Source organism: Falco punctatus (assembly GCF_963210335.1).
Source record: "Falco punctatus genome assembly, chromosome: 12".
Classification (NCBI taxonomy): Eukaryota; Metazoa; Chordata; class Aves; order Falconiformes; family Falconidae; genus Falco; species Falco punctatus.
Genome location: NC_137592.1, coordinates 24853622 through 24879743, shown reverse-complemented (window position 1 = coordinate 24879743; position 26122 = coordinate 24853622). Strand labels below are relative to the sequence as shown.

General features: G+C 41.5%; 1 protein-coding gene across 17 annotated transcripts in view; it reads left to right on the top strand.

Moving 5' to 3' along the window:
- Positions 1 to 13638, top strand: part of ESRRG (estrogen related receptor gamma) — a 406798-nt gene extending 393160 nt beyond the window's left edge. For all 17 annotated transcript variants that reach the window (XM_080408468.1, XM_080408460.1, XM_080408454.1 and 14 more), the window contains one exon: positions 9933 to 13638. In XM_080408468.1, coding sequence (XP_080264594.1) covers positions 9933 to 10177 — 245 coding nt within the window. In that variant the 3' untranslated portion in view covers positions 10178 to 13638. The remainder of the gene's footprint in view (positions 1 to 9932) is intronic.
- Positions 13639 to 26122: the final 12484 nt, after the last annotated feature.

The following is a 26122-nucleotide window of genomic DNA, read 5'->3' as shown; positions in this document are numbered from 1 at the left end:
ATTTAAAAGTGCTGAAGCAGTGAATACTGTCAGATAAGTAAAAATCGTTTGTGCTTTGTTGTTTTTCCTTTTGTGTCTCCTTAAAGCTTTATTGTGGTCTTAAGTCCCTTTTAGCATTTGCATAAAGTTCACGATAGATCCCTCTTTAATGACGTGCCGATCATTAGATACCTGTGTGTCAATAACACGCTCTGATGCTATGTTCCATTGACAGTCACACCGTGCCCCTCCATCTGCTTTTGTTTTGACCCTATCTTTGAACTTTATCTTGGTTGCTGGCCAGTAGTTTTCCCTTTAATTACAAGAAGGAAACTGTCAATAAAATCTGTTAAATGGGATGCAATGAGTGGCTTGAATGGGCGGACGGCTATTTGTTCAAATTCTGCAGCATTCAAGGTATTGACAGTTTGTTTTCTGGGGCCATATGTGACGATCAATCTCAGGCTGGGCTCAGCCGCGCTGAAAAATGAAAAACCAGATTGCTTTTGCTTACTTGTGGATGACGACTTGTGATTTGGCGCGGTCCTAGTGAGATGAGACCTTCTGCCCAAATTGCCCCCCTGAGAGCCAGGACGCGTGACTGTTTTTAGAAATAATTTTTTAATTGATTTTGTAATTAACAGTTCATCTACAATATTGATGCATGAATCCTCAGATTGATAGGAGGGAAATTGTTTTCAACAATGAAGTTGTACTTTCCTATTTGTCTTTGTAATGTGATTTAGCACTCTGCATTTTTAATTGGAAATATAATTCAAAACATGCAAAGCCAAAATGCTTATTAGTTTATTTGTAAAATATTCTCCACCCCACTAACTCTCCCCTTAGTTTTAGAATATTATCTTATTTCCAGAATAATAAAAAAAAAAGCTGAAATGCCTCTCAAAGGTCAAAATCATTTTTAATTGCAGATATATTTATAATTTTTGACCATTGTAAATAGACACTTGAGGATGCTTTGCAACCACAGGAAGATTTTTTTCTCAAAATTGGTCATGTTTAATGAACAGGACAAGAAAGGGATCTGGAATTAGGAGTCTAAATTGAGAAGGTTTTTTGTATTATTTTGATTCTGTAATTCGAAGACTGAATTAGAAATATTTCTATAGTTTACTTGGTAAAAAGAATGAGGGGCTAGAATATAGGGATGTGTTGTTAAATACCACTCACACCTTCCACCCAACCCACCCCCCCCAAAAAAAAGACATGCAGTCTTTAAGTAATAATAAAAGATACCGCTGCCAAAAAAAGTTTAGTCGTACGTTGTGCATAGAGTGTATCAAAATAATCTGTAGCTTCATTAATTTCATTGTGAATTACAACCAGGATGATGTCAGAGATAAATGCAATTCAGCACGCTAAAATTCAGGGCACATGTAAGTGAAAGCAATAAAATTGCTGTTCTGAAATGAAACTGTTGCGAGGAGGAGTTAAAAAGCAGCCCAGCCATTCAGCTTCCCTTTCAACAGCATGTTTTGGGTGTTCAGGTTCAGCATTTCAGCTTCAGGTTGTACATGCAGCAGATACCAAACTTGTACCAGCTGTAGCTGCACTGACCAGTAGGTGTAAAATAGCACCTGCAGAATTACAGCCCATCAAACAATATCAGGCCCTTAGTGTTTTAATTTACAATTGCTGGCTAAAATTAAAGTAAAATTGAAGTTTTAATATTTTTTCATACACAAAAAAAGAAATAGCTTATTTCTCCATAACTATGAACTTGATTGACATAAATGCAGCTATAGCTGAAAAAAAAAGTGCTATTATAAAATCAATCGGTTAGCAATTCACATTTTAATATATTTTCTTGCTAAATCTGTTTTCTTACAAAACTTCGAGTATTTATTTTTGGGGTTTAAAATATATTAGCTTTTTTATAGCTGTAGAGAGAATGGGTGAAGTATAATAAGAAATCTTAGGTGTTTCAGACATTCTTGCCCTATCTGCACTGTCTAGAAAGATTCCCAGGTTGACTCCACTTCAAACAGTAGACAAAGATGGTTTTATAGCTCTGTATCTGTGTTAGTGATTTATGATACAGTGTCACGGTACTTTCCCGGCTGGTCTATAGAAGCAGGAAAAAGAAATTGTAGGTTGTCTTCATATTGATTGTATTTTGTTTGAATAAATACCACAGGCTTTCTTTTGGCCAACAAATCTCGGTGCTGTGAGCATGAAAACAGCCCAGCTGCTAACTTTTCTTTAGACCTGCACAGTCTGCTTGTGCGGGAGTCGGTCTGAGCTAATCCTGCCGTTGGGTTTCTGAAGGGTGGGGAGGAGGAGCCGTTTGTCAGGGAGATTCTCTGGCAGCTGTTATCAGATGTTCCCTTTGTAGGGTTGGCCAGTGCTACACTGCTTCCCCAAATTTCCAGAAATGCAAGATGTATCAACCTTGCAGATTGTCACTGATTTCCAATGGAGTGCATATAGCACCTGAAGAGTTTAAATTCGTATATAAGAGCACAATACTGAAATGTATAGGCATTTCAGTCCTATGTGCCTTAACGTTTATAGAGGCACGTTTCCAACGGGTATGTTTAATATGTAGTGCTTCATATGGAATTTACCAGGTTAGTTTTAAACATCTGCATTGATGCCATAGTAATTAATACAGCCTTTATGCTTGAAATCCAGAGAAGTCCCTCTCACAGCAGCGTTGCCCTTATCCTGTCAGTATCCTGAGTTCCTTCCTCCTTTCCCCGCCTTCTCTTAACAAAAGCAAGCAGGTACCTTGAAGCTGCAGAACGCAGCAGCCCCGCGTTCCACCTCATACCGCCCAAATGAAGCAAGCTGGCACCAATGAGCACTTTGTTTACCCACGCAGAAAATCAACTTTGAATGGTTTCCAAAACATGCATGTACCAATTACTTCCTCGTGTGTAAGGGAAGGTGAAATATTTACAGCCGGTGTTTGAAGTGTACACAAGTGCACCCACGCACACGTGGACGCTGACACAGAAAAGATGACCTGCTCGTCTCTTTTGTGTTAGAAAATGCTTCCATGTATCGATTAGGTAGTACTAAACAGGGAGTTGCAGGTGAGCAGTTTTTTGAAATTGCCTAATCAGTAAGGTCTAAACTGTGCCTTCAGGCCAAATGCTGCAGAAGAGCTTAGGAGTTGCAACCGAGACCAGATTTTTAAGAGAAGCTCAGTTTTCATCTAAGACCTAACATAAGGAACTGGAGTGTCAAAATGCATTAGCACGTTTGAAAATCTGATCTGTGTGCATCTGCCTAATAGGCTGCTGGCATCTTGAAAAATCTGACCCAAATGTGGGTGCTAGGCACTTAAAAGTATAACCCTATGCACTATTGAAAATTTAGAGGACCAAGAAGTATCTTGTGCGTTTTAGCACAACAAAGTGCAGATCAACATTGGTGCCATTGAAGTTCCACGATCATCTGTCCTGGTAAAAAAAAAATAATTTGTTCATTCTTACAACTTACTTAGCTTTCCAGCCACCAAAAGAGTGTATCCAGAGCACGAGGCTATCACCATTAAATAATATTATCATAATAAAAAATAGTAAGACCCTATAAATCACTTATTCCACAGGACATCGTCTTTATTCCCAGTATAGATTGTGCCTTATCTTATGTCAAAACATACTACATTTAGTTTCTAATAATAGCAGTTTTTTCATTTTGTTTGATTTAATCATCTTGTTAGTGTTAGAATTCATGATTAAAGGTATCTATCTTGACTAGGCATATATTAAAATATGCATGTACATCTCTGTGTTATTGGTGTGTTACCAACGTTTATTTTGCCAAATATAAATAGCAAGGTCTGTTAACTCGTTCATGGAGTTTTGTATAGAGAGTGGTACAGCATGGAAACAAATTTTTAGAAAAGGAAGTTGCCACCAGGCAGAGTATTCATGTTACTCGAACAGTTTCTTCCTCGGATTCCATTGTACGTAATCAAATAGACAGCACCCACAGGTCTGAGAGAACTGTCTGCTACCATTTGCTTAATGATAGCATTAAGTGAATGGCAACAGAGTTAACTGATGGTTTAATTTTTTTTTTTTTCTTTTTCTAGTAGTTGAGGCTGACGAAGGGCGAGGAGCGAGGCCAGCCCGGGGCCGGCTCTGTGCCGGTGGGCGGATTGCCTGGGTGGGAAAGCAAGGATACGAACTGCTGCGTCACCAGTGCGATCGCTAGTCTTCACTGTTACTCACCCTGCTGTTCCACAGCGCTCAACTAGTGGCTCTCAATGATCCTTATGGCAATTGCTTATATCTTGTAGTGGAGAAAAAGGATTTTGAAGCATTCATTCAAAATCTTGTTTTAGTTGGTATCTTACCCCCCTGGTCTATCATTTGAATTCCCCTTTTCCAGAGTTTTAGTAGCCTTATTGAGTAGGTACTTGAACAGTTCATAGTATGCCATTTGTTCTGCATTGCAGAAATATTCATCTATTTATTGCCCTCACTACCTATCCTAGTGGAAAGTAAGCTATTTCACGAATAAAAAATAGGTGGTTTACTGTGTTTTTCCTTACGCCTGTGGGTTTAGTTCACTGCTAATTCAGTTAGCCCTTGAAATAAATAGGTGTGTTCTATGAAATAATTTCTTTTCTTACTACATCTTCATTTCCTACTTTTTTTTTTTTTTTAAAAAAAAAACTGTTTTCAGGCTTCAGTTTTCATGTCTTTTCTTAAAAGTAGGCCAAACCAGTACAATCCAGACTAAGACCTTGTTCACTAAAATCAATCATACAAGTTTGATTTGCTACCGACAATTTCCATGGGTTGCTTCTATCTTAAGAAGTATGCTTTTCAAAATGTCATTGTGTTGTGTTTCTCATAAAAGATTATACAGAAACACAATGTGGGCAAAGCGCTGTGCAAATCTGGAATACTTTTCAGGCAGGAGATGAAGGGGTTCTGTAATTCTGAGAACAGCTCACCCATCAATAAACACTGCGGTGGTTTTTGGATTGGCAACACAATCTAGGTAATAAATTCCTCTTATTTGAGACATAATCCAGATTAGGATTTCATTTTCTTTATATAAAGCAAAAAACATTTTGCATGCTCTTCTTACCCTTCATCCCGTCCATTTCTTGCAGGATCGATCCTACAACTTTCTAAACTGATTTATCTGGTTTGGGGTTGTGAACTGCTCAGCTGTATGGGACCACAAACGTCACAGTGATTGCTGTCTTTCAAGTACTTGCTGATGTTTGTCGCTCTGATACATTTGATCAGCGCCTTAATGTCTGCGTTTGCTGCTGCATACTCCTCGCTGCTTCATTCACTGTAATGATTTCTTCCTTTATGCTGCCTGAATTTTCTGACCTGAAGAACTTCTTTGAGACCCCTGGGTTTCTACCGCTTAGCAATGTTGTATACAAAACGCATACATACCAGGCTTAAACTTTCCTCGGAGCGGTGTTTTGAGAGGTCTCCTTGCCCTCAGTTCAGGTGTTTTCCAGTCTTTAGCTAGGTGTCACCCTTTGTGGTGTGTTCTAAATGATTCCCGGGTGGCTGGATGTTTGTTTGCTGCATCTGAGATGAAGCTTGAATTTTAAACAAGGTAGATTGTAATCTGAATTTCTGTCTGGACCTTGGGTGTTTTTCTTGGATGAGAACTCTGGTTTTCTCCCATTTCTGCACAATGATACGATCAATCGGCTGATCAGAAGAGGTACAATTCTATTTTCCCATCCTGTGGTGGTGAAAGAAAGCTTTTGCAAGGATAGATTGAGATTCTCAGAGCAAAACTCAATGAGTCGGTGTCCTCATTTGTTGATCTCACTCTCTCCCATCACAGCGCTGATCGGTAACAACTTTTCCCCCTCTGGGCTGCAATCCCATGTTCTCAGCAGTGCCTTGTATCAGCAAGGCTTGTGTTTGTCTGTTGAGATCTTCACCACCCTGGGATCCTTTTTTTGCAGGGTATTTAGGATCAAATCCTGCTTGCTTTCAAATGAAAACACTTTCAAATTACACTGTTGAATGTCATTGTTTATATAGGCACTGATTTTTAAGTGTATTGCATCTGGGTGTGCATTACCTTTGGATTGTATCTGTGTAGGATGTAATTGTGATTTATGCAGACTGTCTACAAAAACAAAAGGATGTTTCTTGGTATAGGAAGAACATTCAGTATCTTTGTCTCTAACTTATAATTCAATTTCATGTTGTCTGTGGAATTATTTCTTTATTTCTCAAATGTCACACAGACTCTGCGTTTTCTTAAATTGTAGTGGTTCTTGTTGACATTGCCCTCTCTTACTAGCGAGGATTGGGCTGATCAGCAGTAAGTTAACCTGCTCTGAATTCATTTCTACATCTGCCAGTCTGTAGTTACTGAAAAGATTTCTCTTTTCTTTTTCCTCCTCTTTTCCCCTTGGCTAGTTCAGCGTTTTCAACCATTTTCCTTATTTTCAAAGACTTACACCTGAGGGATTAAGATCTACATTCGTTTAATATTGGGAATAAAGTGGAAGTTCCAGACTGCAAGGCTAAAACTTGAAGATGGATCTTTGTAGAGATTAATATTTTCCTGAGCAATCTGTGAGCTGAATCATGGTCTAATTAAATAGCATCAGTTTAGGGAGTTTGCATTTAAACATTAGCAGACCCTAGAACGGGTAAAGCTGAAATGAGTTTGAATCTTTTCTGTAAATGGGAAGTTAAATTATCATAGTAATTTGATTAAATAATTTTTAAATCTTTAAAGCTAAATCACTATTTTAAAAGAGCAGTTTGAAGCCTTCATCACTCCATCTGGAAGCCCCCCTCTCGCTGCTCTCTTTTCTTGCCCCGTGTCCTGTGAGAAATCCTGTTTCCCACGGCACAGCTTCCTGAACTGCTCCACGGACCACGGCTTGGCCGTGCAATGCTTGCATTAGACTGGTCAGCGTTCTTCCCAGCTGCTGAACAGATTTCCAAGACGGCAACAACGCTTTTTTAATTAAAAAAAAAATTATTTTTTAAAAAAATTAAATGCTTTACTCCTGTTGCTTTTCCACGCAGGCAATTGCTCTGTTTAAAGGGGTGACGGTACACAAGCACCCCTGCAGGAGAGGATAATATCCCTTCTTTGAAGATGTCCACACATCTTAAAGTGGAGGAGTTTGAGGGCATGGAGTGTAATAGCTGTATCAGAGGGCAGGTTTTGATTCACCTTCCGTCCTTGTGTTTTCTGGGGGTGTTCTCATCCTCTTTTCCCTCCTCACTCAGTTTCTGTGTAAGAAATACGCGGAGTGTAGATATTTGTACCGCTGCAGGCCAAATTGCTATCCAAACTGCAGAGCTAAAGATCTTGGGGAAGTTTCACCTCTGTGCAAAAAATGTATTAGTTTGGACTCCCTCCATCTATTTTCAAACTCAGACATGGTCGCGGTTACAAATACTGATTCTGGGAAGAATCAGACCAGTTTTGTACAGAATTGAGAACCAGACATTTATAGTCAGGTTCTCCGGAAAGACCTGTCTCTCGGTGCAGTATGGTGTGGAAAAAAAAAATACTCACAAGAACAGTCAGTCCTTGACTCACCAAACATTTCTTGCTGATAAAACGCTCCTCTTTGTTTCCCAGCAAATCTGGCCCTGGCACTGTGGGTCAGAGGAGAGGAGGAAAAGATGGGGAATTTCTGGGTGAACTGAGTGTGGTTTACGGATAAATTATTTGGAGTAGCACATTGTGTGTGCTGTAGCACAACGGTGAATGTCCAAAGACTTGGTAAAGAATCAGGGAGTAAAGATGGCAATTTGTTTGGAGTTTGCATTCCAATTTAAACTCGGTGGCTGGATGCTATGCTTGAGACATCAGGCAAATTCGTGTGTGTGTGTTAACCTGTCTGTATCCATTACATCTGTGTGTAGCAGACAGAATTCAGGGATTTTGTCTTATTGACACAGAATTATTTAATAGAATTGCCGTGTTAGAAAACTATCAAAAATGTATGGATTTGGGGAACAACCTCACATTAATTAGGACTAAATTTTGCTAGAGGTAATATTTCTTTGTCATCTTTTTTAAAATGTCGTAGCCTTCTTTTTCCCTAGGAGAGGTATTTCTGTGTCTTTCTGCTTTCAGTGCAGTGCACCTTAATGTGCAGTATCATATCCCTGCAGTGTATGTCTTAACTGCATGCTTCTTAGAGCATGTATTCGCTAAGACTCAGAATTATTAAACATGTAAAATTCCCATAGGACTCCATTATGTGTAATTAACAGATAAACTGTCATCAGAATCAATAAAACGTGCTAAATGATCCAAACTTGTATATAATTAAGTGTCTGTTTTAGAGCTGGAGCTGTAACTTTTATTTTTTTTTCTTTTCAATTTGCACATTTGTTTTGACAATAGAAGCTGGAACGTTTTTGTTAACCTGTTACTTACTGGTTTGTGTTTTAGTTTACATGTTTGTGTTTGAAAAGAGAGAGGTATTTACTATCTGGCCTAATTATCTGAGGAAATAGTTGCACATCAGCTTTGAGGAAATGAATCTTAGATGCATCTTAATTCTCTGAAGGTAATTCAGGTATTTGAAGCACGTGCAAAATTTGATGTTGTTATCATCAACAGGGTAAAACATGAGGCTCTGTCAAAATACTGATCCAGGGCATCAAACTGCTTAATACAGGGCTTGGAAACGGTGAGAGAAGCGGATTCCTTGTCACCCAACTCCTCAGTCATTATTTTGTCTGGGAACAGGAGCTTTATTCCAAAACCAAAAATTAAGATGCAAAGCTGTGTTGTACTAGCTAGAGTTTTCAAGGATATATCTTAATAATCCAGTTTCACCCTGAATTAGGCTTGCACAGCCTATCCCTAGGGCTTGTACCCCCTTGCAGCAGTTGTATTCTCATATGGTGTTTTATTGGCTCTGTGTCTGCCAACCATCCAAATTTTGGTAGCTGACAGGGGCTCTTTGGTGGCTTCTCTAGCCTGTGACCATTCTTCCTTACTTGCATTCACTTCACTTTGGACCACATCGTCACCTCTGACGTGAAAGTCAGAGAATTAGGGCCGCTTGTCCAAAGTCATCTGGGCCTGGTCCGGTAACTGCGTGTTCTCAGGGACATCTTCCCTTTCTGTGTCTATGCTGTTGAGGGTTTTACAGTTACTTCAGTTAGATCTTTTCTTTTCATTTCACACTTCCATTGCTTTAATCTTTCCAGGTTGTGTAGTAGTTTCGTTTAGTTCCTGCTGTGCATTGTGTCTATGCTTGTCACTCAGTACTTACACCTCCGAAACATCTCACCTGAAAAGGCACAGGGTGAGGTGTTTGCTTTGAGTGATTTAGAAAAAATGCAAACCCCCAACAATAACAAGATAAACCACCCTCTTGAGTGGGTGGGAGAGGGGATTATACCTTGTAGGAGATGTTAGCTTCACAGAAGTGTTGCCTGGCTGTCTGAATATGCCTGAGGGAGAAAAAAAATTTGCTAAACCTATCAGGAAATCAGATCAAACCCGCTTTTCCCTTGCATCAGTGCAGTGGTCCTAATCCCACGATTAGCGTCTCTGAGCAGCGGGTAACGACCATGGCTTCCAACTCTGCAGCCTTGGAGCCCGACACAGAATTTTACCGAGCTTTTCCACAGTAGGGCAGTCACTCTTGCTTCCCTGATAAAACACAGACCTCAATTCGTGCAGCCCTTTGGCGCTATCATTTCTTCAAAGCAGTAACAGTAAAAGATGGTTTATGGAGCAGTGAGAGTGACTGTTTTACTTGTTTGAGGAGGATGAGGAGAAGGATTACTTACACAAAAGTTAATTATACATTTGTAGTTCCACAGCAGCATTCCAGATATTTTCCTGAAGGTCACTATAGAAATGAGTAGGTAATTATCTTCCTGCTTTGTGAAAGAGGATGGACAGAACCAGTGAAAGCGTTGTGCAGCCGTAGCGTTATTTGACTTTTGGCACCCCGGACTGAAACCTCCTGTTGCTCCTTTGTTTTGCAGACTCAATGCACATAGAGGATGTTGAGGCAGTGCAGAAACTTCAGGACGTCTTACATGAGGCTCTGCAGGATTACGAGGCTGGGCAGCACATGGAAGACCCACGTCGTGCAGGCAAGATGTTGATGACCCTCCCGCTTCTGAGGCAAACCTCCACCAAGGCTGTGCAGCATTTCTACAACATCAAACTGGAAGGCAAAGTCCCCATGCACAAACTTTTTTTGGAAATGCTGGAGGCCAAGGTCTGACTAAAGCATCATGGGCTTCCCCATCATGCACGTTTTAAAAAAAAAAAAAAAAAAAAAAAAAAAAGGGGAAAATAAACAGGATAATAATGGCAAAGAAACTTAGTGTTTAATTAAGGAAAAAATGACTGCACTGATATTTAGCAGCAAGACTGTGAAGCAGCTTTCAACTTTTTCTTCTGTGTCTTTCTGATGCAGTTTTTCTTTTCCTTTTCTCTCTTTTCTTTTCTGTTCTTTCCTTTCCTTTTTCCTTTTCTCTTTTTTCTTTGCTGCTGAACTTTTTAAAAGAGGTCTCTAATTGAAGAGAGATGGAAGCCAGGCCTGCCAAAGGATGGAAATCCATAATATGGATGCCAGTGAACTTATTATGAACCATAATGTCCCCAATGACAAAGGAATCAAAGAGAGAACCACCGTACCTAGCAGTACAGTACAACACGATGAACTGACTGAATGCAGTATTAGATTTCATAGGAGCAGTCTCTAATTAGACGACTAAGCGACGATGCATCGGCTGCTTCTTATCATTGCATTTTCCATCTAGATCAGTTACAGCCATTTGATTCCTTAATTGTTTTTTCAAGTCTTCCAGATATTTCTTAGGTTAGCTACAATGTAACTTTTTCAGGGAATAGTTTAAGCTTTATTCATTCATGCAATACTAAAGAGAAAGAAATACTGCATTTTTGTGCTGGCTTGAACAATGATGAACAATAATGAAGGACAAATGAATCCTGAAGGAAGATTTTTTTAAATGTTTTGTTTCTTCTTACTAACGGAGATTTTTTTGTACCAGCTTTACCAGTTTTCAGCCATTTATTAATGTGGGAATTTATCTTACTAAAGCAATAGTTGAAGGGAAGGTGCATATTATCACGGATGCAATTTATGTTGTGTGCCAGTCTGGTCCAAAACATCCAGTTTCTTAACATGAGCTCCAGTTTATAACTAAATGTTCACTGACTCAAAGGATTAGATTACACCTGCAGTATATCTGAGTAGTCTAACATATAAATACTCCATGTCAAATACCAATCTGTAACGGTGTTAGGAGACAGCAACTGTACAAAGGTATAGTTGCTACGTGATTTCTAACTGCTTCAGTTGCAAATGAACGAGATACTGCCTGTTTGCAAAATTATAACCTCACATGCAGAAAAACCCTATGAACCAATAGTAGCTTAGAGGCAATAAGGCAAATGCCGACATCTGCAAAATTAAGAAATCAGAGTAGTAGATTTCTGACCAAATTGAAGAATTTAACACTTCTATACCTTATTTATTGATTTAGATTTTATTTTGTAAATGGCAATCTTTAACAAGTAGCTAAACCAGTATATGTGCTTTTCAACCAGTATTGTCACAGCATGAAAGTCAGTCAGTTTCAAGACTGTTACGAGGTGTAATCTAATGTATAAACCGATTAGATGCCCCCTGAAAACTACAGTCGCTAAATAACCAATAAACAATAACCTCCATCAAATGCTATACCAATGTACCAGTGTTAGTAGCTGCTCCCTGTACTATGTGAACATCCTTATTCTATGTACACAGATGTAATTAAAATTGTAATCCTAACAAACAAAAGAAATGTAGTTCAGCTTTTCAATGTTTCATGTTTGCTGTGCTTTTCTAAATTTTTATGTTGCATTCAAAGACTGTTGTCTTGTTCTTCTTGTGGTGTTTGGATTCTTGTGGTGTGTGCTTATAGACACAGGGTAGAATTAGAGACAATATTGGATGTACAATTCCTCAGGAGATTACAGTAGTATATTCTATTCCTTACCGGTAATAAGGTTCTTCCTAGTAATAATTAAGAGATCGAAACTCCAAACAAATACTTGTTATGAACAGATACACACTGAAATCATAATATTTTCAAAACAAGGGATAATTTCTGTAACAGTTTATTATAGAATACCAATGTATAGCTTAGAAATAAAACTTTGAATATTTCAAGATTATAGATAAGTCTAATTTTTAAACGCTGTAAATATAGCTTTTATTCAATCATCTCTCAGATGTTGTTATTAACTTGCTCTGTGTTGTTGCAAAACTTTTTTGGTGCGGACAAGTTTCCAAAACTATTGCTACGTTGTGTGCTTTAAACAAAATAACAATGGGCTGATGCTCCATCGGCCTCGTGCTAGGAAAAAAAAAACTGTGTATCTATCATTAGCTATATGGGACTATATTGTAGATTGTGTTTTCTCAGTAGAGAAGTGACTGTAGTGTGATTCTAGGTAAATCATCATTAGCAATTCATTCAGATGGTCAATAACTTGAAATTTATAGCTGTGATAGGAGTTCAGAAATTGGCACATCCCTTTTGAAAAATGTCAAAAAAAAAAATACAACTCCTGGGAAAAAGGTGCTGATTCTATAAGATTATTTATATATGTAAGAGTGCAAAAAAAAAAAAAAAAGTTTATTTTCCAGAAAGTTTGTGCAGGGTTTAAGTTGCTACTGTTCAAGTACACTATATATATATAAATATATAATATAAATATTGTTTTTGCTGTATCACATTAAAGAACTTGGGCTTCAGGGTCAAAAGCCAATCGACTAGAAGTATACAAAAACCACACAGAAAATGGAGATGTGTGAAAGGCACACGGTGCAAACTTTAGTTTTCATTTTCCATAATTTTTTGGAGCTGCAAAAGAACAAGTATCTCAAGACTGTAAAATCATTGCCTGAAACATAGCTAAAAGAACTGCACGGGCTTTATAATGTTGTTCATCTTAAACCTTGCTGGAGAAGAGTTCTTTCAAGACCACTTACTTAATGTGAAGTGTTGGGAAAATTTCAAAGGGTGTATGTTTTAGCCATAACAATTTAATTTCTATTTTTGCTTCATTTTTTAATTTTTTCTTATTTAAAGCAATATGATTGTGTAACTCCCAGAAGTTACACATTTGTTTCAATCAGATCAGATTGTTGTATTTATTCCACTATTTTGCATTTAAATGATAACATAAAAAGATATAAAAAATTAAAACTGCTATTTTTCTTATAGAAGAGAAAATGGGTGTTGGTGATTGTATTTTAATTATTTAAGCGTCTCTGTTTACCTGCCTAGGAAAACATTTTATGGCAGTCTTATCGTGCAAAGATCGCAAAAGGACAAAAAAAAATTAAACTGCTTATAATAATCCAGGAGTTGCATAATAGCCAGTAGTTAAAAAACGAAACAAAACAACAAATAAAAACAAACATGTCTATAGCTGTAGATGGGCTTCACATCTGTATAGCAATCAACTGTATATTTTTGTGATGTGTATCATACCGTGTGCTCCAACCAATGTCCATTTGTGTAAATGTATTTATTTTATATTGTATATATTGTTAAATGCAAAAAGGAGATATGATTCTGTAACTCCAATCAGTTCAGATGTGTAACTCAAATTATTATGCCTTTCAGGATGATGGTAGAGCAATATTAAACAAGCTTCCACTTTTGATTGCTTTTATTTTATTTTTTGTGTTGTGGGGGTTTTTTTGGTTTTATTTTCTTTTTTGGAGGAGGAAACAGAGCGATTAGCATTACCTTTTGTTACTTCCATTCGAAGAGGAGCCAGCGTTATCACTTCTCCCTTAAAGTACAATATGAGTGTAAATAAATGCTATATAAAGCCTTGTCAGAATGAATTCCGGTGTGGTACAAGACATTTTGCATACTCTTAAATATGCAAAATGTCTCATAGCACATTAGAATTCAGGCTGGCAGGCCTTTATATAGCACTTATTTAATCTTAAAGCATCTTCACATCAACCTGCATTACTCAAAATCATTGCCTCTCTGTCAATGTCATAAAAGAAAACTTTCCCACTATTTTAAGATCACATTAATACCATCTAGAAGTACTTACCTGCTTTCTCCATCAACAACCGAGTCTATCATTCATTTCCTACTGCAGGAGCCTCCTTGTGTGTGTTCTGGGTGAAAAGAAATACATTTAAAATCTGTGTTATTTGATCCAGCTTTGCTGAATGGAAGTAAATAGCCCTGGGAGCCCTAATCTAGATCGGTGTTAATGAAGAGCGCTGGTAAGTCCTCAGGATCCAGGGGGTTGAAGGCACAGCTGCGAACCGGCAGGCAGTGGCCTCAGCCTTGCACCTCCCAAACGCTGCAGCCCCGGCTTGGGGTCAGCCCCTCTTTCCTGTGGACCCTTCTGGAACCATCACAGAAGTGCTAATGTGTGCTTTTCTTGCTTTTTAGCCTATCTTGATAAGTATTTTGTCGTTGTCTTTGCCAACGTATTTCTCACCTTCGCTGCTGGCCGTTCTCTGGAGGTTCTGGCTGATGGCACAAAGGCTGCTGGACAGAACGGTGATGCTCAGGGACAGGAATTGTTTCAGCCAAGGTACCGGGGCAGCGCCAGGGGCTTTTTGTGCTTCGCGGTGCTTCAGTAGCAGCACACCGTGAGATGGGAGGGCACCTCTTCCCTGCTACCAGTACCTTCTGTGATTTAACTGTCCTGGGAAACCGGGGGGGTTGAGTAAAAGGAGCAGCAGAACAATAGAGAGATGAATCCTGTGTGGACTCTTGGAAGGAGGTCAGAATTGGTGCTTGGTGTTGGCATGGCTGCGTACACAGGCGTACATACATGCACACCTGTGTATGCATGCACAGAAGTGGTTTTCCGCCCCCTTTTTTACTGTTCTGGTTTTCAGTGACTGCAAAGTAGTACCTCTTCAAAGGAAAACGTAGTACTGCACCATAACTTAAAAGTGAAAAAAAGTAGTGTTACAGATTTTCCCACACAAAGAGGAGGAAAAAAAAAAATCTGAACAGTGCTACTCCTAGTCTGCGTCAGCGTGTGATTGCTACTAGTCATTGGTTAACATTTTCACGTACAATTAAAAAGTTGTAATTAATATTTCTGTACCATTGTTCAGGAGAGGATCACGAAGCATCATACAGTCATAAATCTAGCATCACAGAAAAGCAAATACAGGGAACACTGACACAAAGCCACTTCTAGGGGTGCAACTCTGCAGAAGTGTTTTGGTTTCATTCATTCCATCTTTTCCTCACGCTGCCTCTGCAGTAAAGCCAGGACAGGCACAGAAATCCATTGGAAGCGTTTCGGTAGGCAGGAATGTTTCAGTAGGTACCTGTGGGGAGGTTGGCTAGGAGCACAAACCTCTCTAAACTATGAAAATGGCTACTAAATCTTTGAAGAAAATAAAAAAAGGGCTTGGGGTGCTGGCCTTCACAGCTCGACCTATGCATCCTGCTACAGCTCTCAGCCGCTGCAGCAACAGCACTTGGCTGAAAGACGGAGCCGGCGGACAGGCAGTCTTGCTGTTGTGGATATGGCTTTGCTCAGTGACATCAGTTTCTGACTGACATGGTTTACATTGCCCTTCCCCTCCCCTACTCCCCACCCCCCCAATAAAAGAAGCCACCCAAAACCGAAAGAGCATGGTTTTGCCACCGTAGGTGCTGGTTTGACAGCCCTGTCCCCCTGCCAGCACGCCAGCCTGGCCATGGGGCATTCTGCTCTGCTGGCCAGTGCTCCCAGTATCGATGAAAAAGGAAAACGTGCCGCTTGCTGAGCTGGCTACTGAATGGCGTGGGATTTCTGATGGGCTCCGAGTTGTCTTTGGAGCTTTGCATCCACGTAGTTGTCTTAAATTGATGTCACTTGGACTTCTTGTTTGGTTGGCGGGTTTTTTTGACCTTGTGAGTTCACAGTGTGAAAAGGTCTGGCAAACACCGATGAAAAGTAGTCTGGCGTGGTCCCTGCAGCTTAGAGAAAGAAATGGCATGAAAATCATGCACCAGGCAATTCTGTTACACATGCAGTTACATGTGGTTCTTAATGCACAGTGCCAGTGCTGCTGAAATACTAACTGCTGAAATATGAAAAAAAAACCCAGACCACCCGAACTACCAAAACCAAAATGAAAGATAGATTCTGAATGATAACAGAGGTGGAAGTGTACTGTCTTTAGTAGGACAAGCCCCCATGCTGTCCATCTTTTAAGTGTCCTCCTGCAGCATCACCTGGTAATGCCCTACTGGGATTAAAAAAAAAAAAACAAAAAACAAAAACAAACAGAAACCACCTCTTCTTAAAAAAAAAAAAAAAAAAGCAGAAACCACCTCTTCTTAAAAAAAAAAAAAAAAAAAAAAAGGCAGAAAACACCTCTTCTGTTTGTTTTTAACATTACCTGTCCTGGCTCCTGCACTAAATCAGGAATGGGACAGCTTCCATCTGTTTTCTGATTTTTTTTCGACAGCCTTTGTTATTTTCCTGAACAGCATTTTTTACTTGCACCTTTCTTTACTTTGCATTTCATCTCTCTTGTGTAATGTAGGTCTCTGATTTCACATGGCACTTTGCTAATTACTATATCCTTCGTTATACATCCTGCCTGCAGTAGCTGCCTCATAAGGAGTGGGTTTTTCCTGTCTGATAAGATGCAGGTTCTGTGCATATCGGTTGTCTCTAACATGTATTTCACAAACTTCCTCCTTGTGGTTGCTATTGAAGAAAAAAAGAAAAGCAACTATAGAAAAGAATGTAGGTGCATTTATTTGCTTTTAACATTTTTATTCACAAGTGTTCCAAAGTGTTTGTGTTGCCACATCCCAGCCATGCTAATCATTAGTATTTTGTTAAGATGAAAGGCTGCTCTTCCTCAGCGTTCAGATTCCCAAGCCTAGCTCCTTATAACCTCTGTTAATATAAAAAAAGCAAGCGGCGGTAGATTGATTACACGCAGGCTTTTACTATTAAGCAGAACAGAAAAGAAAGGAATTTCAAAATATAATCCTCCATTCCCAGGTGTATTTGTCTTGTTCTCCATGAAGTTAAAGGTCTGAAATAATGTGCCCATCAGGAGCTCAATGTTGCATGTCCATGCCAGTTGGTCCAAGGGCTTGTTATGATGGTAATGACCTGCTGAAACGTGAGCTTTGATGGCAACAATACAATTGCTACCAGCTCACCCGCTGGGAGAAATATTTTATTATTGTCAAATGCCCTCCGCAGAGATTTGTTTTGCCTGTTCCTGTTTAAATTAAATTCAGAGCAGAACTGCATTATTATTTCTCTAGAGTATATTTGAGATAAACAACTAGTCTCCAAATTTAGGATTCCTGGTTAGTTTAAATTTTCTTATTAGCAGAAAAATTACAATAGGTGACAACATAGCTGCAGGAATATTATTATGGCAGCCATACAAGAGATTTACTCACTGAGACCATGGCCTAAAAGCACAAGAACTCCCTTCTACTTTACAAATGCCAGCCAAATTAATAATTAACTGGGCCATAAATTCTCCAGCCTTCAAAAATTATGTCAATGCTCTTCTGTGTCACACCAGAGGAATTTTGTCATAAGACTAAGTGGTTCTTTATAAAGAGCGTTACCTCTATGTACAAAGTGGCCCAAGAAAAGAGCCCTTGCCACTCCGTATTACAGCAGCTCGGCGAACGGGTGACAGCAGGACTTCGGAGTCATTTACTGCTGCTTTCTCAAGGCAAAACTATCTCCTTACGCCTGTGAAAGAGAGCAAATTTTGCTCCACATTAAATGGGCCAGATTATCTCTTCCACAAGCTAAAGAGACAACACTAAATCCCAGCTCATGTAATTTCCTTCAAAATTGTTCTGCTCGGGCTGGGTGTTCCCAGGAGCGCCACCAGCAGAATTATCCAGCAATTCAGCTGTACTTAAATCGGCAGATGTTGGAGATTTAAGACAGTCCTGAAGCCTTAACACAAATCCTCTACTTCTGTGCTGCCTCGTGGCCTCTCCTCACCCGTCAGCCGGTGCCACCGCTGCTGCCCGCTGCCGAGCGGCCGGTCCCAGGGACAGAGGAGCTGCCGGGCAGGGTCGCAACTGCCACGTTCAACCCGGCACCGGGAGCCGGGAGCGGGGCAGGAGACGTGCTGCAGCGTCGTGCCTCTGCCCGGCTAAAACCAGGCTCTGGCCCTGCACTGCTCGCGCGTGGGGCCTGGCTGCGTGCTTGCTCTTTGCCTTTTTCCGACTCCCGAGTGCTCATGCCAGTGCACAGCTGCTCCATCTCAGTTTGGGTGGGTTTTGTACCCTGCTTTCCTGGAAGGTGCTTTGCCCAGAGAGGCAGCTGAGCAGCGCAGGGCAGGCGGCTCAGCCAGGCATGGCGATGCCTGTAAGGTGCCGGTGCGAGGGCGGGTTATCAAGATGCTGCCATCTCTTAGTGCAGCTGCCACGCTCCTGGAGAGGGAGGAACATTCACAGGGGAGGACAGGGCTGCCAGGTACGCTTCTCCTGCAGTGACCCTCCCAGCTGCACTTCCCAGCCCCTCGCCCACACTGCCAGCCCCTCACACCAGCCACGGTCCGTCCGACAGAGCGGGGACTGCGGCCAGAGCCACGGGCTGCCGCGGTGGGGCTGCAGCCTTCGCAGGCTTCCCACAGGCAAGGTCTGCAAACCGGGGGCGTTTGCCTGGCTGGTGCTGGGGAACCCTCTGCAGTACCCCCCTAGTATGCTCTTCAGGGAAAGAGTTCGAGGTTAAATGCTGGTGAAAGGGGTTAAAAGAAAAAAATATTTTAAAATCACAAGTGCTTTACAAATCGCACTCCTAACACTCTCCAGTTCAATCTACCATGCTCTATCTAATTTCACAGCTTCATTGGGAATGTCCACAAGGTGAGGGACTGGCAGTACGAGGAAGTCAATAAGGACACAATTCTCATACCAGGCTGCGAAGGAGTCACAGAAGTGCCAGTATTACTTGCCAGAGGTTAACTCAGGGTCTAGAGGGCTCCTTGATGATACTGAATGGAAAACTCTGTAACATCCTCAGTAGTTTGCTTCTTCACTGCTACTCCAATATAAATTTTTTAAAAAATTACCTGGGTCTGAATCCCAGTGAGCACCTCTGTGATCTGAGACAGAAGTGCTTCAGTCTCCCCTAGGGCCTGCAAGCTTACGGCCCCGCAGGCTGCCGTGTACACATCGCTCTCCTTACCCACAGCTAAGCCTTCACGGAATATTTTGTCCGTCCCTACATAACAAAAACCTCTTAATGATTCAGATGTCTATAGGCTATCGAGGCCGAGCTGTACAGCTTAGTCACAGACATGGAATAACCTCCTCAAGCAGGGGCTGAATCCCACATCATGCCCTTGGTTTCCACCTCAGCTAACTCCTGGCAGTTTGTTCCCACTCCACTGTGAAACCTCAGCGTAATCATACAGCAGGTTTCCATGGTCAGGAAAGAAGTGCTAAGAAAATCCCACCCCCCACCCCCGCCAGGCTCTTCACTCCTCCTTCCCCTGCAGGATCCTCACCCTCCTCCTCCCTGGAAGACCAGTGCTGCAGTACCAATGCTGGCCCAAAATGCTGGATTTAAGGTTGTGGGGGTGAATGTGGGGGTGAACTCTCCTTCCAGAAAGTATGCTTTCCCCACCCTGCTGCCCAGCACAGCCCTGGCCCACGCCGTTGTTTTCATCAGAAAGAAATATCTACAGTGGCAGCGTAAAGTTTGTTGGGGCTGGCCCTGGGGATGCCACGGAATAGAGCTGACCCATGACTGCAGGAGTCGTGTGCGTGGTGCTCAGTGGACACTACAGATGCTCTAAGCTGAGGCATGAGACCAGGCGTTACAATCTAGAGCAGCCTCTAGCAATGCAGAAAGCAGCCCTGCTTGTTCATAAAGACAAAGGCAGGGGCCTGACACAACCTGCTTCTCGTATTATGCAAAAATCTAAAGGCTGCATTACCAAATTCCCCCTCCCTGGGAAGGAAAAGGAAGAGAAAAAGAACACCGCATTATGGTCTCACTAGACGTGTTTTCATCCTTTCTGTCTGGCTGTCGCTGCCGTCTTCATGTGACTTCTGTGCCATCAGCTTTCTCTGCAAGGGCTCTTTCCCATAAAGGGTGGCACTCTCCCGTCTCCCCATGCTGTGCTGCTGCGGTTTAAAGACACCCCTGGGCTTTCCCCATTCCCAGGTGACTGACGCGGCGCCCAGACAACTGAGATCAGCCATATTCTGGAGCATCCTGGGTTGGTTCATTTTCTCCCCTCAAGGTACCCTAAGAGCTGTGGCAAGACCCTTGTGCAACAGTGCGTGGCCCTGCGGGGTGTAAACCTGCAGGGTGCCACACGGGCAGCTCACGGCAGCGCCCGCGACCTGCCTGGGAGTGTTTCCTAATGAGTAGCAGTGGGGCAAAGGAATACAAATTCATAACAAGTTTCTGTCTTGCTTATGTGAACCTGGACAGCTGTTTACTAGCTCTTCTCCATCGCTACGGTGGAAATAAGCTCCCACATCCCACTAATACCATGGGAGATAATGTAACAGTCCATGTATGTAGGCAAGGACTGATACTGTCTACGTATTCCACTCCTTACAGATGGATAAAACAAAGTGTTGCAGCATGGAATAGGTTGCTTCTTGAGGCCAATTCTGCATGTTGTAAGGCAGCAACAAAGGATGGAGATAACTACAGCACCATGCTGGTTTTGCTTTGCATCTCAGATTGGAGTAAAAGGAACAAGTCCTTCAATTTCTTTCCATGACTCTTTGTCCTCTCCCATTTATATCTTACTCTCTGACTACAGCAACAAAAAAATTTTGTCTTTGATATATTTGAGATTGTGGTACGTTGATGGATTTCAGGCAAATTGTTAAGATGGGCCTTGATAATGCTGTAAGATGTAAACGTGACTATACTTGCAATATATGAGGTTTTACGCAGTTCCTACATTGATTCTCTTGCTCCTTTGTCACCTCGACACGGTGACCCACTCGCAAGGTGACCATGACAAAAGTGCACAATGGAGAGGGGGATCCCTTCCCCCTCCTTCTCTTGCTACTTTACATTGACCAAATGTCTTTCTAAATGACTTGCTGAGCCAGGCTATTCTTATATGTTACATATAAATGGACCCTGTCTTACAACCAGAAGATTTGGGGGAAAAAAAATTTCAGCTTCCACTGTGAAAAGATTAAGGCCGGTCGCTTTACACTACAAAACCTTTCACAAGAGCAGCACAACAAAAGGATCCACAAGCCTATCCGCAACATGGTTTATAGCTCCAAGAAAAACAAGAGTGTCTATGATGGCCTTTTAGGACCGTACCACTTCTTTATAGACTTACAACAGAATCAGCTGGGCAGAGGAAGGGGATATTAAACAAGAAGAAAAGCTAACTTGTCTCCCTACTTCCATTTATTTTCTGTTTGGTTTTTTTTGTTTGTTGGGGTTTTTTTTGTTTGGGTTTTGTTTGTTTGTTTGTTTGTTTGGGTTTGGGTTTTTTGTTTTTTTGGTTTTTTTTGTTTTTTTTTTTTTTTTTTATGGGGAGAACATCTGCAGCATGTTTGATTCATAGAAAATGTATCACATTTGGGATCATACTGGGTCACACTGTGCAGTGAATGGTAACCAAATCCCTGCAAGGTGGGACTCTGAGGCTTTACTCCTCTGTTTACTCCATCAGTGTCTATAGGCGGCTGACAGAAGCTGTGTGGCTCAGTAACTGAGAAGTACAACACGCTCCTTGGACTGAAGCAGTTTAGAAGTGCCATTCATAAAGTCAAATGATCTTAACAGATGTTCCAGCTTAAAGAGAAATTATTTGCATTTGGCACTGTGGTCCAGCCAAATTGCACTTCTTTCAGTAGACTTCATTTTGGCAAAGCAATGAGTATCAGGAAGGCTGTACCAAACGCATAAACCAATCTATTTAAAATTTATAGACCATGCCAACAGCAAGGGGCGTCTGGAGCAGAGGTTGGTTAATATAAATAGATTAACAGTGGCCAGGAGTGGTAGCAAACAGCAATCATCCAGCATGCCCATGGATTTGGAAGAATCCAAAGATGAAAGGGTCACATCCAGGTTAGAAGAAGGAAGCAAAATCTGCAGAAAGGAAAAGAGACCTATATATGAAAGAAAATGCAGCTAGGGAAGGGAGAGCGAGCCGAACAGGGACAGAAAGAGAGAAAGGACATATGTAGAAATGGAGTATGTATCACAGAAGAGGATAAAAACTCTGGCTTGCTTTTTTATTATGTCCATTTCATAACAGCCTACCCCGCTTGGAGTCAATACAGTCATATTCATATTCATATTATTATTATTAAAGTCAGTGCAGAGCATGAATTTGGCCCATAAGGCTGATGAGGTGGCAGGCAGGTACTGGGATAAAGAGTCATCTTAACAGAAAAATCCTAACATTGCTCTTTGAATTTGTGATAGCTTGATAGATCTATCCTATATTTTGCTTAAGCAGCAGAACAGTTCAGGGAGTGTGGAGAGCTGTGGTGTCCTGGTCCCGTCTGCCGCCTTGACAACACCCTGACCAAAGCCTGCTCTGAGCTGGGCTCCCCTCTGCAGCTGATGGGGCTCTTTGGTCTTGGCTCACACCTGCATCCAGCACGAGGCTTCCGGGTGCTCTGGCCTAATTTGCTCTCAGCTGGCATGAGTTTAGTTGATGACCTGGGACAATTAAGTCTGAGGAACACGTGGTCCTAATACCTCTGTATTTAAGGCAGAATGAGACGAGCTGCTCTTTTTGCTAGACTGATTCAGGTGTGGTTTAGAGCTTGGCTACAAGACCTAGCCTGGGATGAAATGGCTTCCTCTACGTCCTGCCTTGCCAGGCAGTATCAAAGAGGAATGGTGGCATCAGTAGGAGCTACTTCAAATACATCAGGTTGGTGGTTTGTTTTGACTATGATTAAAAGCCTGGGCATACTGAAGCCTGTGTGGATTATCGCTGTTTGGCCTGAGTGGGTGGCGAAGCACTTTATCAGCACGTACGGTGAAAGTGCTTCTGACCTGAAGGCCTTAGAAGCTAAAGTATTGTGTGGAAGGTAAAATGTAATTAAGAAGAAAATGGTGGGTGGGCACAACTAACAGTGAGAGGATCCTGATCAGGTCACTATGTACCCAGTGCTTGATCAAGTGTGAGTGCTTTCCTATAAGCTGAGAGCAATAAAGTGCCATCCTGGTCAGCATGTAAACTGGTCTGTGCACTTTGGCAGCTGAAGTTGAGCTATATGAAAGCAAGCTGAACATCTCATGTCCTACCTCCTGTATGAGCAGCTATTTTTGGAAGCTAATTACCCCTGTTTAGGGAGTAAGATTAATATATATTTGTGGGACACAGGTTTAGAAAGCAGAAGGCCTCAGCTTGCTGGAAATCAATTTTAATATCCCTATGGCTCTGGTAGCATAAGTGTCAATATACCATATACATGTCCTACAGAGGCTTCTCTTTTACAATTAAACCATTTGATTTACTGCAGGCATGACACTTGAACTGAAAGAGCTAGGGAGGAGTTTTATTTTCAGTGGAAAGGGAAGAACCAATGATAACGCTCATAAACTACTCCTAAGCGTAACTGCTTATTTCTCTGAAGCTATCGTATGAATTCTTATCAAATTGTAAGTATATATTTGTGTCTGAAAGACTGTCATTTGGAAGGGAGAGTATTTTCACTAGGTTGGACTTTTGTCTGTATTTTACACTCGCAGTGTTACTGCCATGTGGAGCTTGCTGATGTCTCTTCCGAACCTTTGGAACAACAGCCCTCAAACTAAAGTGATAAACCTTTGTGCTGAGGTGAGGCATGTATCTTGATGTGGACACAGAGACCTTAAAAATAAGATAAAAATTAAAAAAAAAATTTTGCAAAAAGCTCCCTGCTACTGTCAAGCATATGAAAAGAATAAAATTGCTATGCTTTACCCAGTGGACCAAAATTTGTCTTGTATTGTAGTATGCCCTGCACACAAATCAGTACTAACACCTCCTCTCTGTCCTTACTCAGAGTTTAAGACAAATTCCCATACCAAGAACAACCGAAGTGTAGAGGAGTGAAGGCAGTGGGTTGATGAGCATTGATAACATGCAGCTGTGGCCTTGCCTCGAAGGCAGTGGGTTGATTGACATGGACGATGTGCAGGTGTAGCTCGTTCCCACCAAATAGTTAAATAGCCCTGAGGATTGTGGGAGGGGGCTGGATGGAGGAGGAGCAGGGTGGTTTGGTCTCTGGAGGAAGGAGATACAGCATAGACAGGAGAATCTGGCCGATGGTAAAGCCTTGTTGCAGCCTGATAGCTTTCTTGTGCTGCACCACCAAAGTACTTCATGTTATGGGAAGGAAGGGCGCAAGACTTGCAGGTCCCTCCAAGGAGCCCAAGTCGCTCACTGAGGAGCAGCACCCATGTGAGTGGGGGCATCGTGGCCTCTAAGCAGCCCCAAGCAGAAGAGCAGGGGTGTCGAGGGGGGATGTTCCTGGTTCTGTGAGTCCTTCGCACCCTTTTTGTGGAGGGGGGTTCTGGCTGTGGGAGGGTGAGCTGCTGGACAGAATAATTAATCACATTTAATAGCTTAAGTTGGGTAGAACTGGTGTTGCTAGAGCCTGAATTGTGATTATTTTGTGGAGGGCAGAAGAGGGGAGGCAGCGCAGTGAAGGGGGGAAGAGGAGAAGGCTCCGTGTGTCTCCCAGGAGCTGAGGACGGCCAGGTCGTGGAGGGGCTGTGTGTTTATGGATGGGTGGAGGGGGCGCAGCGAACACAGAATCATTTCACCTGAAAACTATCGAATAGGGACGGTGGTGAGAATAAAGGCACTGAGGTCAGGTGCTCCCACAGCTGTTTGTAGCTGCTGGGGTGGTGGTGGCGAGGGGGAGGGAAGCCCCATGCAGGCAGGAATCCTGCTGCTGTTGGGGGTCAGGTTTTGGGGACAACGCCTCACTCTAGGTCTTCCAGGCATAGTGTTCGGTGTCCTTTCCCTCAGCCTCCAGCTTTCTCTGGAGACTGCAACATGGGTATTCTTTTTCTCTAAAAAGTTCTTCTTAACAGATCTGTACTAGCTCCTGCTCAGAATACAGGATTTTCTTAACAAGCGCATATGCTATTTTAAAACTGGCTAAATGAGGAAAAATCTTGTGTAAAACATCTTCCATTTGGCTTTTTTTTAATAAATACATTAAACTGAAGTAATTTTGAAACAGTCTTAGCAAACAAACCAAACTAGGTAGAACTAATCTGTACAGATTAATTTTGTTCTCTCGCCCCTGTCTATGGGGCAGCAATCTTGCCATGCTTATTGATTATCAGACAAGACTACTAATCCCCTTAAGGTCATTAAGTGTACTTAATTAAAGAGCAGTTAGCAAGCTTCTCTTTACCAAGTTAATAGTGGCTGTTAAAAGTGATTTGTACATTACCAATATGGAAGCCATTAATCTAAAAGTCAATTTGTCATTTATATTTTCCCAAACAAATACATTCAGTAGGCTGCAAAGGTGGCTAGAAAGCATTCAGCATCTGTTCTTGCAGGCTGTGTAAGGAAGAAACTCTGCTTCCTTAAACCCTAAGGCTTAGGCTGTAGCAATTTCCATTTATGCTCTTCTACAACCCACTGGCCTGTTCCATCCTGAACTGGCAGGAGGAGGAAGACAGGGTAAAAAATTTTGGGGATGTTCAGTTCTGACAAGTTTCATGAAAGGTAACAGCAAGATGGAGAAGCTCAAACTAAAGTCTTATCTGACAGAAAGCTTGAAGCTCAGTGTTACTTTGGCTGTTTGACTGGCATGAGAAGTTTTAGAGAAGCTTCTTATTAAAGTCAAGGAAAGATGCTGAAGGTATGGTCAGGGTGACTTGGAAGATATGAAAGGGAAAACCAGGGATACTGATGATGATGAGAAAGGAAGGTAGGGGATGCAATTCTATAGACATCTGGATTTCATTGTCCTGTGAATATCAGGACTAATTTTTTCATTACAGTATGCAAACACAAATACATGTAAGTTTTAATATGATTTAAATATAAAATAATGAAATATATAATGTTTTCTGGTTCCTATTGCATACGTAATTTGAGGCATGTATGTATGTTGAATTGTCAATATAGTTGTTTCACTAGGAGAAACCTGTTGCTACAATTAAAATGAAAATTCTTTAGCAAAATACCACGTGTCTGTCATGT